This window comes from Erpetoichthys calabaricus, chromosome 5 (assembly GCF_900747795.2).
Source record: "Erpetoichthys calabaricus chromosome 5, fErpCal1.3, whole genome shotgun sequence".
NCBI classification, from domain to species: Eukaryota; Metazoa; Chordata; class Cladistia; order Polypteriformes; family Polypteridae; genus Erpetoichthys; species Erpetoichthys calabaricus.
The window spans coordinates 210,286,870-210,305,653 of NC_041398.2; the positions used below are offsets into that span (position 1 = coordinate 210,286,870).

General features: G+C 37.8%; 1 protein-coding gene across 2 annotated transcripts in view; it reads left to right on the forward strand.

Moving 5' to 3' along the window:
* The first annotated feature begins 1,565 nt into the window (after positions 1–1,565).
* Positions 1,566–18,784, forward strand: part of LOC114652204 (ran-binding protein 3-like) — a 53,601-nt gene continuing 36,382 nt past the window's right edge. The window contains exon 1 of one of the 2 annotated variants that reach the window (XM_028802458.2): positions 1,566–2,128. In XM_028802458.2, the coding sequence (XP_028658291.2) occupies positions 1,879–2,128 (250 nt within the window). In that variant the 5' untranslated portion in view covers positions 1,566–1,878. The remainder of the gene's footprint in view (positions 2,129–18,784) is intronic. The other variant, XM_028802457.2, reaches the window with a different exon arrangement.

Genomic DNA, 18,784 nt, shown 5'->3' on the forward strand with positions numbered 1-18,784 from the left:
AGAGCTTCAGTTAATTTTCACATTAAACACATGAATGGGGAAAAAAATGTAATTTCAGTGATTTTGACCACTGCATAATTGTTTGTGCCAGATGTGCTGGTGTGAGTATTCCTGTAATTGGTGATCTCCATTGATTTCCACACACAAAAGTGTCTAGAGTTTACTCAGAACGGTGTGAAAAACATCCACTGAGTGTCAGTTCTGCAGATGGAAAAACCTTATTGATAAGAGAGGTCAAAGGGGAATAGCCAGGCTGGTTTGAGCTGACAGAAAGGCTATTGTAACTCAAATAGCCACACTGCACAACTGTGGTGAGCAACAATGCATCAACATGTCAAACCTTGAGGTGGATGGGCTAAAACAACAGAAGACCACGACAGATTCCACTCCTGTCAGCCAAAAACAGAAAGCTGGGGCTACAGAGGGCATACACTCACCAAAACTGGACAACTGAAGATGAAAAAAAGGCCTGGTCTGATTAATCGATATATCTGTTTACTCGCACAGATAGTAGGGTTAGAATTAGGTGCCAACATGCACCCACTCTGCCATTCCAGGCTGCTGCTGCTGGTGGTATAATGGTGTGGGTGATGTTTACTTGACAAATCAGTCATCACTTGAATGCCATCAAATACTTTTTCAGTATTGTTGCTGATATTGTACATCTCCTTGTGGCCACAATTTATTAATCTTCTAATAATTACTTTCTGCATGATAACATGCAGAGCAAAAATTGTCTCATACTGGTTTCATGAACATGACTTTAAGTTCAGTGTTCATCAGTAGCCTCCTCAGTCACCAAATATGAATCTAATACAGCACCTTGGGGATGTGGTAGAACAGGAGATAAACGTGCAGATGACTAATATGCAGAAATTGCTTGACCCAATCATGTGAACATGGACCAGAATCTCAAAGGAAATTTTCAACATCTTGTGGAATCCATGTCGTGAAGACCTGAGTGTTTTAAGAACAAAAGGAGGCCTTACTCAGTATTAGCATAGCTTTCTTAATAATTTGCTCAGGGAGTTTATTTAAAAAAAAATATCACAGTTATTAAAAAACTACTTAAAAGAATGTCAGTCTATGTGCTATCCCGTGTCTGAAGTTCACTGAAGATGTATCGTATGATGGACAAATATTAATAAAGGATTAAAGAAATTACGAATAATGAAAGCTACCTTTTTTGTTTATTTGCCTTTACTAAAACACACATATAGCTTTTTGTCACTTATTTACAATTTAATCAACAGTTAGTGCTGAATTTTTTTTAAGCGGTTCAAGCCAGGCAGAAATATTTAGGATTCTCGAAATCCACTTTTAACCTCCTTCATGTAGCTCGTTCAAATAAACACTACCAGTGATAAATGAGACAACGTGAAACATCTTTTCGGATAGAACTACGGTACTTCAAGCCACAGGCACACACTATTGGCTTATCTGGTTGCTGACCCCGCCCCACATAAGTAAATCCTTTTCCCCGCCCCTCAGTCCCCGCTCCTCCTCCCTCACCCTCCCATCCTCCGGCTCTGCCTGGGCGCAAAGTTGCCACGCCTTCTCTAAAACGCAGACTGGTCGTGCAAGCTTCCAGTCGTGCCATTCACTGCTTTTTTTGTCTTCTGTAACAAACTTCGGTTCCCTTAGAGTTTGCCAACTTTGAATAGAAGTCGATATTACGTGTAAGCGCAGTGAAATTCAAAAAATAACAGTATATTGCCCGCTATTCAGCTAAATACTGTCTCTTAGACGGAAAAGAACTTGTGTGAGGTAAAAGGTTTAGGCTCGTGTGATTCGTGAAGTAAATGTAGTTGTGAACTGCAGCTTCGTCTTTACACTTCACTGGACTTTGAAGATCACAAAAGTGTACACTTGAGAAGTATGCGAAGTCACCAGTTAACGCCAGGAAAGGTAGCCGGTCTTTACTCAGCTATCGTCCCTCTGTCCACGGATCCTGTTTCCCCTCCCATCGCAGAGAAGCTCAGGAGTCCGTCGTACCAGGGCGAAGGCTGGGGAGCCACAGTCCAGGAGGAAATAACTGAAAACTCCATTCACAATCTGCATGGGAGCAGTCCGCACCTCAAACAGCAGCAGCAAGAGTCGTCTCTTGTGATCGCCCGCGTTCCCAAAGGTATGACTTACTAGCACAGTTATTTTGTGGTGCGACTGGAATGTGCTTGTCAGATCAGGTATGGCGTGTTATGAACCAAATAACCTAAAAACAGTAAATGAAAACGAAGTATGGCCCTGACTGCTTAAAGCTGACAGTACTGTATAACGAGCGACTTAGGCTGCGTGTTGTTCCGAGTCCTTTAATAACTTAAAGGGCAAGTGCGTGGTCTAGGATGGGTGCAGAAAAATCTTCCGATCTCACCAAACTTCTATTGAGCGTTCTGACTTAAACTGGAAGCAATTGTAAAACATCATTTCAGTTTCATGGTGGAGTGTGCAGGATAAAAGATAATAATAGTCTTTTACATTTACGGAAAGACTGAATGACAAATCAGGATAACAGCTTGCGTTACCCGTATTGTTACTCATCAGCAGTCCGCCCGGTTTCCAGCTAAGATAAAATGTTCGTTGATACTGTATTATACGTGCAAGAAAATGACACGGTTAATTGGAAGATCGAAACAAACAAGTCCTGTTATATGTAGCTAGTAGAATATATTAAAACAAGATAGGTGTAATACTATAGAAAAAGGGACAACTCGGCAAAAAAATGAAATTCTCTCTCCAGGAATAAGGAGAGACGTTTAATTTCAGTAGCGGACCTGCTGACATTTAGAAAGTCCATTCGAGCAGCGTGGCTGTGTTTCCATTGCCAATGCCCGCCTTCTTTAAGTTGTGATTGGAGAATCCTGACCGTCATTCTAATGATTTGAATTTTGATTGGTTGCACTGGGCTCCACCGGATATAAACGCTTTTTAAACTGGAGATGAGATACTGATTTATAAAGTCCTGTACGTTGCAGTGTGATAGCGATTTGGTGATGATTTTGCTTAAAAGACTTAACTTAAAAAACACATTTTATACAGCACAGGTTGTGCATAATTAAGTGTAACTTAGCTGTAGACCATTAAATTCGTTTTGCGTCACTGAGTAGGAGAGTGCCCCGAGATGGATTTGTGACCCATCCAGTGATGTTACTGCTTTGCAACTGACGATAACAGCATAGCCTCCGAGCCTGGATTAAGTCGATTTGATAATGTATGGACATTGTTTTTATATATAGGAAGAACACTCTTCAAAGTTTTCAAAATCATGTAGTATGAAAATAAGGATGGATTTAGAGCATTTTGTTGTTTAAGATTTGTAAAACTGTCTTTGGATTTGTATAAATTGAGGTGATTTAATTTACACAAATTACGTTTACATTATTGTATTTTTATTACATTTTGCTGCATTATATGTATTAGAGGTTGTGCATTTGTTTAGTTTTTGATTTTGGGTTGGTTCCTGCCTTATGCCCAATGTTGCTGGGATAGGCTCCAGACTATCTCTGCCCTCTACTGGAATGAATAGGAACAGAAAATAGCTGAATGGTTTTATTGTATGTACACAATTTACACAAAATGTACTTTTACGTACTGGTACAATTAATTTCACATATGCTCACTTTAAGATTTTCCTCTGTTTCAATAAACTATATCAAGTTGGCCTATAGTACTTAAAGGGGAGATGGGTATAAAAGGTAAAGGTAACTGCACACAGCAAACAGCGCTTTGAGATAAGAAAGGCCACTAGCACTGCAGTCATAAATTTAGAGTTGGGAGCTAAACTATGTATCTATTACATTTTCAAAGTTTAAGAGGAAGAAGAAAAATAAAATGTATTCATGTTACTTAACACCCCTCTTTCCAAAGCACTGACAGCCATGCAAGAGAAATGAAGGAATAATCCAAATGTAAATAGCAAAAAGTATTTACGTAGTGGAAAAAAGTGTGCTGTTTTGCCACAATGAAACACATTTGCCTTTCTTTTGTCTGATAAATGGAGCTGTTTTCCCTCCATGTTCCAAGCATGCCTTTTATCTGCTGCTTTTCACTGTAGATGTTCTTAATCTCTAAATAATATATTGCACTGAATTAAATTACAAGCTTACATTGTTCACAATCCCATCAGGAAGAACTTAAAAGACTGCTGTCATTGTAGTTCAATATGATGTGTCAGCCAAAAAGTGAAATGGACTTTTATTAATGGTAGCAGTGTGAATAATGTGTGTAGAACTGTAGGAGACATATAGTGACAACAGAAATGGTCATTCTATATACATAAACATTTCCTTTTATTTTTTATAATTGAATGATTTGCTGCACCAACATTCACCCCCGCTGTCCCCTGTAGTGACGTCTCACCTGTAAATTGGCAGTAGGCATCACACAAAGCTACAGGTTATTTAATTAAAATCACAGTCATTTCCTTGGATGGTAGATTGTCAAAAGATATTGTAAAACTCAAGAGTACAGTCTTCAATGATAAGTAAACACCTGTGAATAACACAGAGTATTGAAAAGAATTAGATAAAGAGGTACGTAAGAACTACAGTAGAATGATGACAGCGGTGGAATTTTTTTTAACATTTAAAAAGCCATCAGTTAATGCCTGCATTTTTAATTGTGAAACCACCCAGTTATGACAAGTACAGTATAATTTTAATTGACATTATTTGCTAGAAGCATTTTAATCCAAGTGTTGGGTAGATTGATGGTTTGTAGGTTTGTGCTGTATAGTTGTTTGGTTGTTGTTTAACATAGTGATTTGTTTTTATTAACATTCAAATAAATGAAAAAATAACAAAGAAAAAAACAGTCACTGATTTACATTAACTATGGTTAACTGAAAAAAAAGAATGAACATATTTCCTCCCTGAAATGTTTAAATGCATGGCATTCCTTTTTTAAACTATTTATTACAAAGGAAAAAAATAATTTGAATATATCAGACTATATGGTGAATTTGACTTGCATTGTACTACATCTGTCAGTTAATCAAGACTGAATTATTGGAAGAATCCTGGAATTTGCCTTTGATCTGTGTAACCTGCTCCTATATGTCAACTTCCTGTTTGTTTGAACAAATTAAATGAAGCAACATAGCTGTAATTTTGTATTTTAAAAAAAGTGGCAACTTCAAAAAGAATTAAACTCTGCCCATGTACAAGTTCAGACTGTTTAAACTCTCCCAGGTGGTTCATTTTCAGGTCAGAAATCATTCAGCTGTTTCCAAAAAAGGCCCCTCTTATCACAGTTACTTAACACTAGTGATTGCATAGTTTAGTTAATCCCACAAATAAATTTCTTTTAGAGGCCTACAGACCCTCGTTACAAGGCAGCGTGGCTTAGGGGCTAAAGTGTGTCATTCGCCAGTTTAATCACCATTATCCTGTTAAATCTGAGCAGATCACGTAACCTGTCTCATCACTAATTATAAAAAAAAAATCTGTAAATAGTTTTACTATATATGCCTTGTGCCCTGTGTTGGCTGGGATTGGCTCCAGCAGACCCCTGTGACCCTGTGTTCGGATTCAGCGGGTTGGACAATGGATGGATATATATATATATATATATATATATATATATATATATATATATATATATAGGCGGCACGGTGGCGCAGTGGGTAGCACTGCTGCCTCGCAGTTGGGAGATCTGGGGACCTGGGTTCGATTCCCGGGTCCTCCCTGCGTGGAGTTTGCATGTTCTCCCCGTGTCTGCGTAGGTTTCCTCCGGGCGCTCCAGTTTCCTCCCACATTCCAAAGACATGCAGGTTAGGTGGATTGGCGATTCTAAATTGGCCCTAGTGTGTGCTTGGTGTGTGGGTGTGTTTGTGTGTGTCCTGCGGTGGGTTGGCACCCTGCCCAGGATTGTTTCCTGCCTTGTGCCCTGTGTTGGCTGGGATTGGCTCCAGCAGACCCCCGTGACCCTGTGTTCGGATTCAGCGGGTTGGAAAATGGATGGATGGATATATATATATATATATATATATATATATATATATATATATATATATATATATGTATATATATATATATGTATATGTGTGTGTGTTTATTTTATTGATTTTATTGTAATCATTCCATACAAACAGATCAATTTTTACAAAAAATAGGATTGAAAAAAAATCAACCCCCACCCCTGAGAAACAGAGCATGGCCAACGGAATAAAACTTAAAGCTAGTAAGATAGTTTTACTATAATGATGTTTTATATAAACAGTCAATATAAAAACTAAATTGGTTAAATTTTCAAAAAAGTTTAAAAAATTTCCAAAAATGTACTTTGGCAGCATTAAATTGGCCCCATATGAGTTAATGTGATCTTAACTGGATCAACGTGTCATCCTGGGTTGGTTCCTGTCCTGTGCCCGATGCAGCTGGGATAAGTTTTTTTTTTTTCTTTCTGGAAATTGGAAGAAAATATATTGGAATGTAAGTCAGTCACTTATTGTGTAGTAGCCTAATGTGATTTTAATAAAGTAAAAACTTTCCAAATAGGTCAATCATTTGTGTTTTATCCAGTTTAGTTGTACATTTTAGGGAAATAACACACTCAATTTTAGAAGAACCATCTTTCTCTCCATATTTTTTTTAAATATCTAAAAAAGTAACCATCATAGAAAGAGAGTGAAAATCATGTTTAGTTTACTCCCAAATTATTAGTGACTTTTTTTTTTTTTTTTTACCTGTAAATGAATTCTTCTACTATATTACACTAGATTCTTACATTAGGTTAACTTGAAATATGAATTATAATATTCTGAAATGTACTCCAGTTTCCTTCCATTGTCCAAAGATAAGCAGGTAGGGTGAATTGCCAACACTAAATTGGCCCTTGTGTGTGTTTGGAGTGTGGGCAGGCGTGTGTGTGTTCATCGTGGACTGGCACCTTGTCCAGGATTTGTTCCTGCTTCAGTTCCTATGCCAGCTGGGATAGACTCCAGCACCCTCCATGGCCCTGGTCTGGAATGAGCTTGTTAGAAAATGACATTACATATTCTGAAATGCTTTAGGGTGTATCGGTATTGTTACTAAAATCACAACAGTGTTTAGTCTCATGTCTTTCTCAGATAAGTTACTTCTTAAGATGCAACATCTGTTTTCCAATGACAATGGCACAGTGGTTAGTTGTCTCATACAGCAAGAGACTGGGTTCAGGTTCCAACGTGATCACTTTCTGTGTGGAGTTTACATGTTTTTCTTGTGTCTAGATGTGTTTTTCTCCCATTTCCCAAATGCAAGTGTGCTAGGTTGATTTGCTGCTTTAATTTGTTCTGGTATGAGTGGGTGTGTGTGCAATGGTCCAGTGCCATGATCATTATTAGTTCTTGCCTGTGGCAGTTGAGATAAACTTCAGTCCAACACAATCATGAAGTGGACCAAAGTAGGTTTGAAAATTGATTGACATACATTTTTCAGTGGGCTTGAAAAGACCTTGTAATTCATCCCAGTGCTTATAAAATAAACCTTTTATAAACTTTATAAACCTTTTAAAATGAAGTGTTCTAAAGTAGAATTAAACCAGTTTTGTGATCTTAACAGCTAGACAAAAACTTTCTTAAAAAGACCGAAGTCATAATCCTGGATTCTTTTAAGTGCAAAAAAAAAATAATCTGTCAGATCTCAAAGACTATAGCAGCTGCTCATCTAATTTTATATATGGAAACTCTCTGGTCTTGGAATGATGTTAATGATATAATAAAAAGGCACACATATGATTAATTTAGGGTCACTATTCAAATAAACATGTTTTTGGGATGTGTGAGGAAACTGTAATACCTAGAGAACACCCACCCAAATCTATAGAGGAATCAAAATTTCAGACAGCAATGTTGCTGGACTGGGATCTAAACGTAGGTCCTTGCAGACGACGGGCAATAGCACTAACTACTGATTAGTCATGCCATCCATCCAGCTTTTAACAGCTATTTAAAGAAATGAGCTCTCAGTAATCAAGGCAAGTAAGCATAGTCAGTTTCTGTGGATTAATACTGAGATCTAGTACTTGAGAGGTTATCATAAATATGTCTCTTACACTGAAAAACTATTTAGATCATTTCATACTTCCATGTCAGATATATAGAAAATAGTAGCCTAAGTTGATAACATAAACTTTGACGACTAATATATCCTACTTACAAAACAAGGCGACTCAATGGTCCCAAATAGACAACAAGCTGTCAACTTATGACATATAAAACAACATTATTGACTATTTAGTTTAACTAACCCTGTATGCGTAAGCACTTCATTAGTTTTATTATGTTAGTCATATGCTGAGGTAAATTAACATGTCTTGTACTGTATGTACTGTATGTATGCTACATATAAACAAAATCACTCAAGCAGGAGTTTTGTTGTTAGTGAAAAGGAATGGGAAAAAAATGGGTTAAAAAAAGAAACATGGTGAATTTATGATTGATTCCAAACTGTTTCCCCATTTTAACCCTTTATTTTTATTTGACAGTTTTAGATATGGGTATGTCTTTGAAACCCTGCCTCGAAGGCCAGCATATCGAAGTCATCTCTTTAGTGTTGCACATACACTGGTAACTGATGTGTACTATTTAAGGAAGCAGCCAAATGAAGACCTGTAAGGCATCTGTTTCTCAAACTACAGACTCTGATGCAATTGTGCATCTGAGCCTTTTCTGTGCTTCTTCTTCTTCTAACCTGGTTAGATCCAGATTGCCATCTTTTAGTAAGACAGTAGTGAATGCCTTAGTTTGAAATCCTCAGTTTCAAGACATCCTGTCACCTGGAATAACCTTCACTTCACAACATAACATTTGACTGATGTGTATCTTGACAAAGCTGTTTCATTTTAGCCATTTTAAACCCAGAATTGAACTTTAACAATACTAATACGCTGGAACTCAAGGGACGACAATTTACTTGCTTTATAGAATAATAGCTGTGCCCAATTAAAAAGGTTTCTCTAATAACCAGTTAGCATTTAAAATGATTAAGAATGAGATAAGAGTTTGCTGTTAGGAGATTGGAGCAATGCCAGCCGAATATGGGGCTTTGCATTCATATGTGAATAACAAATTATAAATCAGTCATTTCAAACAACGGTAGCCTTTTGCAAAATAAGTAATGCCTTGGCTGTATTTTAAATTATTTTAAGGGTACCTCGATTACCAAAAAGTAGTAATTTCTATCAAAAGCATGACATTTTGTAGGTGATTCTAAACTTTAGAAAGCTACTGCAAATAAAGGGGCACTCTAAAAAGTGTAATTCCATAGGCAAACTATGACTGTTTCAACAGGGCAGAAGATGTTGGAAAATAGATCTAATCCTATTGTTTTTTCCTATTCAAATGATCAGTAATTCTTGTTTCCCAGTGAAACTGTGTATTGCATTTGCAATATAATGTTATTTCTGCAGCCATCATTTTCCTTTTGAACTCTGTCCTGTGTGTAAATGTTTAGAAACCTCAACAGTGTACACTGCGGGAATATTTAGGTGACTGAGTGAAACTCTGGGATCACAGTTCACTGCAGTTAGAAGCATAGTAGTCAAGGCTTTGGACTGTAGACCCTGAGGTTGTGGGTTCAAATTTCACTACAGACACTATGTGACCATGAGCAAGTCACTTCACCTGCCCGTGCTCCAACTGGAAAAATCCAAATAAATATAACCAATTGTATCTCTCTAATATTGTAAGTCATGTTGGGTAAGGGTGTCAACCAAATAATAAGTAATATTAATTTGAGTCTGCTATTTGGACAATCTGTAATCTGTCCGTTGAAGTGAAACACACAGATAAGGGTACAAGCAGTGAGTTGGCCAGGTACAATCAAGGTTGTCATCCAAAATACTGAAACTACATTTGGTCTGTGTGATCATGTCACATCTTCTCTTCAGTTCCTCTACTCAGCCACTTGCAAACTTGAGGCATGAACAGGAATGGTGCAATGTAGGACAAGATTATTAGAGATGCACTGTGTCATAGCAGCTGATAAATCACTGCATTACAGTTTTATGGATGCAGAAATATTCTGGCAAAGGCTCATCAGACGATAAAAATAAAGGAACATTTTGCAAGGTTCAGAGGGCAAAAATCAGTGGTGCTTTGTTAAACAGCAGGTTGCAGCTACCTGTTTCACAAATGTTAGTCAGTGTACTGTTATTTTTGGATTTCATGTAATTAGGTATTTTGGGGAGGTTTTACATCTGCATTTAGTCCTGCATTTCTGTTATGTGGCTGCAAGTAAAAGATAGTATAAATGTGGTCTGGCCTGGGGCTTTTGAAGCGAAAAGGTGACCAGGAGCCAGACTAACCTTTGTAGGTGTGAAAGGGTCAAAGATTATGAAGGGTAGTATGGTGTCTTAGTGGTGCTTGAGGTCTGCTTTAATTCCAACATTTTGCTGTTCTCTATTTAAATTATGTTGTTGTTGTGTGCTGTAAATCTAATCTTTTTTTTACATATTGCAATTTATACCAACTCTGGTTCCTACTAAATTTGTAGCCTCTCCAAAATTTTGGCTTCAAAATAAGTGAACTGCCACGTGAAAGAACACCACTGATTTCCTAAGGATGTGGTTTCATCCATCCATCCATTATCCAACCCGCTATATCCTAACTACAGGGTCAAATCTTGCAAATGATACTATGACCATGAGCTAGTCACATCCCCTGTCTTTACTTAAATTGGAAAAATAAAAGTAATCAAGTGTAGCTTAAATGTTGTAAGTTGCCTAGAATAAAGGCATCAGCCAAATAAGTACTGTATGAATAAAAGATGATGATGCCCAAATGCAGTTATCCATCAACTTGTGACATTTAGCTTATCCTCTGAGCCAGCTAAAGTGACTTTCGCCCTGACCCAGCTCATCCCAGTTTATAAGTGGCTAATGTTTTGTGATTTTTTTTTGAGAGGCTAACCTCCAGTCATGCCCTAGATAACCAAGATGCAAAATGACGTGTCCCGGCAAACATGGTCAATTACAAAAAACTTCCTGCTTTAACCTCAGTTGGACAAAATGAGCAGAAAAAGGCAGCCTTAAACTAAAGAATTTGAAATATCCTATGTATACTTTGTGTATAGTAGATTAGAGATCTTTATTGTCGCATACACTGCAAGGGCATAGCAAAATTCTTGTGCCACATGTGCGTAAGGGGGGAAGGGTTGGGTAGTATATACAGGCAATAATATACATTAAGACAATATTATTATAAATACAGTAACTAAGAGTAGAAGACAAATAAGCACAGTAAATAAGAGTAGAAAAAGAATGGCCTAATTAATGTACATAGTGCAAGAAACTCCAGGAAAACGATGTACTGTAGATGTAAAGGTTAAAATGTACTACACCATGGTTTAAACTGTACTATGTTAGTATCTGTTCCTGATTTATATCGTTTCTTTAGAGTTGAACATTTTGGGATTAAAGAGGCTCAATGTTTACAATTCGTTCTTATTCAGAACAGCCGGAAGGCATCTGGTAAAACACAGAAACCAAAAAGTCAAATGAATGAAATGCCAGAAGGAAAGTCGAATATATTTTTTAAATCTTGGTGCACTTTTTAGTATTCAAGATCAGTTATATATTTTAAGGCACATATGTATTTTAAATCACCTACAAACGATGTTGGTAATCACGAAAAAAAGCAAAATAGCCACTAGCCGTAAGCAACATAATGAAGCTATTGTCAACACCTTTGACGGATGGACACGCTCACCTTTCCAGTTTAAGCCTGTGGCGTCCGACCAGCTTTTATTTGTTAAGACGTGTCTCGATCAGCTGGGTGGGAACTGGCATGCAGTGTTTTGCCAGCTGGCGACGGTACTGTTCATTTTATTTCTCAATGACTGCTTTGCATAATATCTCAAGTCAGGTGCATGAAACCGCAACCCAAAAAGCTATCACCTTACTGAAAGCCGTGCATTCCGGAGTCACTTTCAATTTCTTTAAAAATTATACAGAAATATATATGTATTTAGCATTTTTGTATTCCAAGTATATGTCGCACCACACCTAGCTAAATTATAACTGGCATAAAAAATGTCTTGGCTTAGAAACGTAACATGTTTGAAGATGTGCACAAGCTCTCGTGGAAGTGAACTTTCGAGTAACGCACAGCCAGCCACGTAACTCCTCTGCTTCAATAACGTGGGTAGATGTTGCGAGCAGAAGCCAAGAATCCAGACGAACGAGGCGCTCATTGTATTAAAAGAGGAAAAAAAGGTTTTAACGAGCTGATGAATCCACGTGTTTTGTTTTGCGCACGCAGTGTCAAACACAGCCAAAGGGCATTTGTTTTCATGCCGCTCCCCGACAAGTGCCAGGACTGGCCTCATCCGGCTCAGCCCGGTCTCAGGCGGCACAGTGCAGCTCACTGAACTCAGTTCGCAGAGCTGGGCGGAGCCTGATTTTCAGTCTGACGGACGGACTGACCAATTCCCTCACTGGCACGGGACTTCACTTTGACATAGTCTGGCAAGAAGCATCTCCGCAGAAAGCGAAAGTCACACCATGTACTTCAGACACAAGCTAACATGTTAATTGTTAACCGGAAACAAAAGGTTTCGTCATGGGGTAACACGTGTTTATTTTTAAGTAAAACGTTTAAAGAGAGGAAGGGAAGCATGGTTGCCCAGTGGTTATCCCCGGTACATCACAGCGTGAGGTTTGCACCTTTTTTTATGCGTGGGCACCTGCTTCTTCTCTGATGGGCTACTCAAAACACTGCAGGTTGATGTTTTTCCCCGCACGAGTCAGTTGAGGCTTGATTTTTGATTTGGAGCGGTTGATGTTGATATAGTTACTGTAAGTGTTCCTTGTTTTACTTAAACTGGATTAAAATGAGTCAGTAAAGAGTTGGGTGAAAACAGAAAAAGAAAAAAGTTAAACCACAAACACGCAATAATAACATTCCAAGGTAAAATACAGTAAACATAGTGCACTGTATAATCCTACCTTTTAAATCGTTTCCTAAATAGAATTTTCAGTAAGCATGGCTTTTAGTTCAGGGGTTATCCTGGAAGACCACATTGGCTGTAGGTTTTCCTTCCTGCCATTTTCTTAATTAGTGACTAATTTCTACTGTTGATTGACTTTTTTCCATCCATCCATCCATCCATTTTCCAACCCGCTGAATCCAAACACAGGGTCACGGGGGTCTGCTGGAGCCAATCCCAGCCAATACAGGGCACAAGGCAGGAACCAATCCCTGGCAGGGTGCCAACCCACCGCAGGACACACACAAACACACCCACACACCAAGCACACACTAGGGCCAATTTAGAATCGCCAGTCCACCAAACCAGCATGTTTTTGGACTGTGGGAGGAAACCAGAGCGCCCGGAGGAAACCCACGCAGACACGGGGAGAACATGCAAACTCCACGCAGGGAGGACCCGGGAAGCGAACCCAGGTCCCCAGGTCTCCCAACTGCGAGGCAGCAGCGCTCGCTACCCACTGCGTCACCGTGCCGCCTGACTTTTTTTCCATTCATTTTAAATTTTCTTATTTTTAAGACTCAGACCTCAAAATTGTTTAATTTTTTCTTAAATGACAACCAAACAAAAATTAGATGTGAAGTAAACCAACAGACAAAAAGCTAAATTGGGCCTCAAACTCTAACCAGTTTCTTAATTACAAGTCAATTCTTGTTATTAATTAAACACTTTATTTAATTCCATTGCCTGTTACTGCTCATATTCTACCACACCAGACACTTCCAAAACTGTTTTTCTTCAATCATGTCCAGATGTTTTGGTGACCTGAGCAGATCGATATTACTGAAAAGTTCACACTATTTTCAAATATTGTATGCTGGACACAGGTTAGCAGTTATTGCCTCATTTTGCATCTTATTTTTGTTTGACAGCTAATTAACAGAAAATAAATATCAAGAGTCTTAAAATGCAAATTAATCAAAATTATAGAAAAGAAGTCAATTAGCAGCAAAAACTGGTCACTAAGGGTTAGAAATAAAACCTGCAGTCACTGTGGCCTCCCGGGATCTTAGTTGGAAATCCCAGGTTTACTTAAATAGGTTTTACTTTTACTGACTCCAAGATGGAAATTCACTTACTTCAGCTACTGGCAACTAGTAAGAAAAATCACAAACTACTTAAGTAAAGAACCAGACCTATATATGTAATATAGTAATACATATCTAAAATTTATTTAAAAATATCAGGCCAATGCCAGTGTGTCTGTTATAACTGGCAATAAGTGAGGAAGCCTTATAAAGTCCAGTGGCTGACAGAAAAAAAGAGTCCCAGTAGTGCTTCCTAGCACACCATGATATAAACAGCTGGTGACTAAAAGTGCTCCAGGACATCATATCACAGAGAGGACGGGCAGAATAAGACCTTGTTGGCCTCTTAATTTTGCCATCCTTCTATCTTCTGTGTTTCTAAGATCAGTCTTTTAATGAATCTGGCCTTCCTGGTGAGTCAGATAATTTTATTCAATTGTTTGGATACCTCTGAATTTTAGTGACTCCCTAGCTGGATACAACTGACCAAAATGGAGTGGTAAAACATCCCAAGCAGCTTGTTATACACATTAAAGAATATCTAAAAATAAATTTGATTGACAAAACAATTTTCTAGAATTTATATATAGTTTGTATGTTGTAAAATAATTATTGATGTTTTTGCTTATTTGTAAAGAGTAGTCCCAGTTTTGAAAGATGATATTTTTAAATGATGAAGCCTTCATTTTCCAAAACATGCTGACAGCTCCTAGCTGTAGTTGGAATTGCACCTCTGATGTTACTCTGAGTAAAGCTGTAGGTACGCAAAACCCAATCATGGCCTGTTCACCCCATCAAGCCCATCCATCCAATCTAACTTGCTTATTCAGATCAGAAAGTGGGCAGGGCGGACATTAATATTCCATGGTTTGTATATTCTTCCTAGTTGTTTCCCCAGTAATATTCAAAGGAAAGAGGGCGCAAACTGCCAACAGAGTTCCTTTACACAACTTTTTTTGGCTGTTTAATGGACTTGTCCAAACTAATACATGTGGAATTTCTCATCTTATATAAGTGGGAAAACATATATCTATTACACTTTCTGACAGCTATGTTTACATTACTTGCTCTCAAAAGTGACTCTATTTCTCTTCATTCAGTATTTTTTACACCTATGTGTATACTTTGTTAAATACCACTATATTTATTTGTTCATTCAAGGGGCAACAGTCTTAGCAACGAGGCCCATAAGTCCCTTTTCCTAGCCACACTCCCCAATTCATGCTGTGGGGTTCTACAGCGTTCCCAGGCCATCTGGGAGATATAATCCTTTCAGCAAGCCCTGGGTCTTCCCTATGGTCTCCTCTCACCTGGTCATGCCCATAAAAACTGCACAGGGTTGTGTCCGGGAGGCATCCATATAAGATGCCTGAAACACCTCAATGGGCTCTACTCTGAGCCTCTGTCAAATGTCTGTGTTCCGCAGCTTATCTTGAAGGGAGAACCCAATTACCCAGTGGATAAAGCTCATTTCTGCCACTTGTACCACTAAACCTTCCTGTGGATTTCTTTCACAAAAATGTGCTGTTTAACTGAAATAGGATTTCAGTTAAAATCAAGAAATACCAGGAATTAAAACCTGTACTCACTGCAGCTCTCCAGGGCCAGGATTGTGCATCCTGTTTTATGCGGTTCTGTTCGCATTATGCTATGTTGTGGTGCTAAGCATTTTGTGGAGAACATATAATAATAGCACAGTATTAAACTAATTAACTTTTGAATAAAGCAAATCAAAAAATGTTTAATTTAAAATAGGAGTACATTATATCTGACACTGAGAAGGGCTTAAAAAGATATGAAAACATGAAGAATAATGACACTTACAGGCTTAGGTGATATTTTTGTCAGTCAGTGCTGGAGTAATATTTGTAAAATACAAAAATGGAAAAATGAGATGTTTGCCATCACTTTAGTGTTGATAATTGAAGAAGCCTTGGTGTAGAGTTTCATAGGATAACAAACACACAACTAAAAGAATGTTCCAAAGTATACTTTACATTATAAATTGCAAGTGGATAGAAGAGTCATTCTGTATTTTTCTAAAATTGGAGCACTGGCATTGTATGTTACTGTTCATCACTTTAGTTTCTAGGCCACAACATCTTATATTTACCATACACATAAAACCACTAGCATACTTTTATTGTAAGCATGCATTCTTTTTGCACTTCCAAGTCCTCATTTATTTTCTTCTCACTCTTTATTTGAATTTATCCTGAAGATCTGAATTTAAGATTCACACATTTGGAATTGATTTTTGATTGTTAAGAAAAAGTTAAAGTTTCCGGCTTCGAGTGCAGCTGGTATTTTATCTCTCAAAACTCCTGAGTCATTTTTGTAAGAAAAATAGTTTAGAGCCCATCTTCCTTTACATTTAGAGTAGCGGTGTCCAGATGAAATGTAGTTACTGTGTTGTTTGGGGCAAGTCGTAACCTTTAAGCAGACATTCTTTGATTTTTTTCTAGTTTGTAGGTTTATTATTATTGTAGCTTTATGGGTGGTATGTGGAAACTAATATTGACTTTGGATGGCTACTTTCTGTTTCATTTTTTGTCTTGTTACATCAGGTTTTATCTCCCTGAAACTGGTTTTGAGCTTCCTCCAATGATCCTCTTCTCTGGGTTTAATGTGTACATTGCTGTTGTCCGGATTGTAAAGTGATTCAAAACCATCAGACTTAGGTGAAGGCATCTTTTTATTTGCCGGCATGAAGAGACATACTAAAGTTAGCTACTGAACTCCATTTTACTGGTACAAAAGCACAATAAAGCATACTATTGTATCTTATAAAGTGTATACTAATTGTACAGTTTAGATAAATGTTGCTCTGTCATGGTACTTGTTAGTAAATGGAAACAGCCAAAGTTGTGTGGATATTGCTAAACTATTAAATCGTTCTTGGTCAAGACATACTTCAACATCTATCTTTTTGACTGCCAGTATATCAGGTGCACATAACACAAAGGGTACCAACTAACTTCTTAGGTTTTTTTCTTAATAGAGGAAAAGAAAAAATGTCAAAACCAGCTAAAAACTGTTACCTGTAACCTCTCACTGTTCTCTAATGGCGGGCTGCTTGGCCACTTACAAACCTTTATTTCAGTGCAGTTTTATCGCTAACAGAGAGCTTCACAACAGCATGCTTAAGTGCCTTTTAGGACCACAGCTTGACATGGTATGGACATTCTAACTTTTTGGCTCGCTAATAGCTTTCTGACAAAGACACTGATTTCAGCTTTCATTTAAAAATTATTATTATTTGTATCAAAACCAACAGTAGCAAATATAAAAATCATAAAACCTGGGTCCAAAGTCTTCATATCAGCAAGATGCTCAAGATGGTCCTTAGTTACAAATACTATATATCTTTAATCAAAATTGAAAAGATTTTTTTTTTGCCAGAGAAATAACTTATTTCCAACTGTCCAGCAGACAGAAAGCTCCATGAAAAGATTTTTTTTCCTGGAAAGCAGCTGATCTGAGCCCTTTTACAACAGTGTCAGAAAAGCGAAACTGAACTAAATGTTCAATTTCTGTAGCAAGGTAGCAACTGAACTGAGAGAAAATTCTTTTTTTAAAAAAGTCTAATATACAGACACATAAAACACCTGCCTTCTCTGTTAGAACAGAGCTTACGATTTCTCAAAGCACACAAAATGTTACTAAATCATACTCTGCTTGAGGATGCAAACAGACTGGCTGTACAAAACGTTCAATGGCCCTGCTTCACTTTCTAAGTATTTAAAATACTGTGAATGCTTCTTTGCCTTTCAGCTTTTTTAGAATACATAGCAGTTCTATTTAGTATAACAAGATTTTTAGGCTTTCTAACATGACATCTGTCAGCTGAAAAGGTTAAAGTATTTCTCAAACAGTAAGTTTTCTCTGCATACTCTAGTTTTCTTCCTCATCTCAGAAGCAAATGGGTTAGATGGATTCCCAACTCTAAATTCCCAGTGTGACTTGGATTGACATCCTGTCCAGTTTTTTCCTGTATTTTCCCCTGGATTGTTGGGGGGGAGCTTTGATTCCCTACAACCCTATGATGATTACAGCAGGTTTTGAAAATGATGGATTGATAACAGTAAAAGGAAAATGGACCAAGAAGTTGCCTTTAGGGGCACAGTGCCTATTCCAGCTATCATAGGGCACAAGGCAGGACCAAACCCTGGATAGGACGACAGTCCATTGCAGGGCAAACACGCATACCCATACACCAGACATACACTAGGGACAACTTAGTGTTGCCAGTTCACCAGTTCAGGTCAAAGCGGGTTAGAAAATGACTGACTAATTGACACATCACCTAACCTGCATGTCATAGTAGGAGGAAATCCACACATACATAAGGAGAACATAATAATAATAATAATAATAATAATTAATTCATTACATTTATATAGCGTTTTTCTCAGTAGTCAAAGTGCTATCCACACAGGGAGGAACCGGGAAGCGAACCCACAATCTTCCAAAGTCTCCTTACTGCAAAGCAGCAACACTACCATTGTAACATATGTGAGGACAATGTAAGCTCCATGCATGTAGAACCCAAGATGTGAATCTGGTCATCCTTACTGTGAGGCAGCAGTGCTACCACTACACCACCATGCCGGCCAATTGCTAACATGTAATAATTGTTGTTTAGAAGTAGATAGTTAGAGGTTCTTGACCCACTGAATTAAGAGATATTTATTCTGCACAAAAGTACATTGTCCATGTCTGTGTGAATGACAGAGGTAATGAATTTCAAGCAAGAGATACACATTTTAAGAAAAATCTGTAAAAACATTT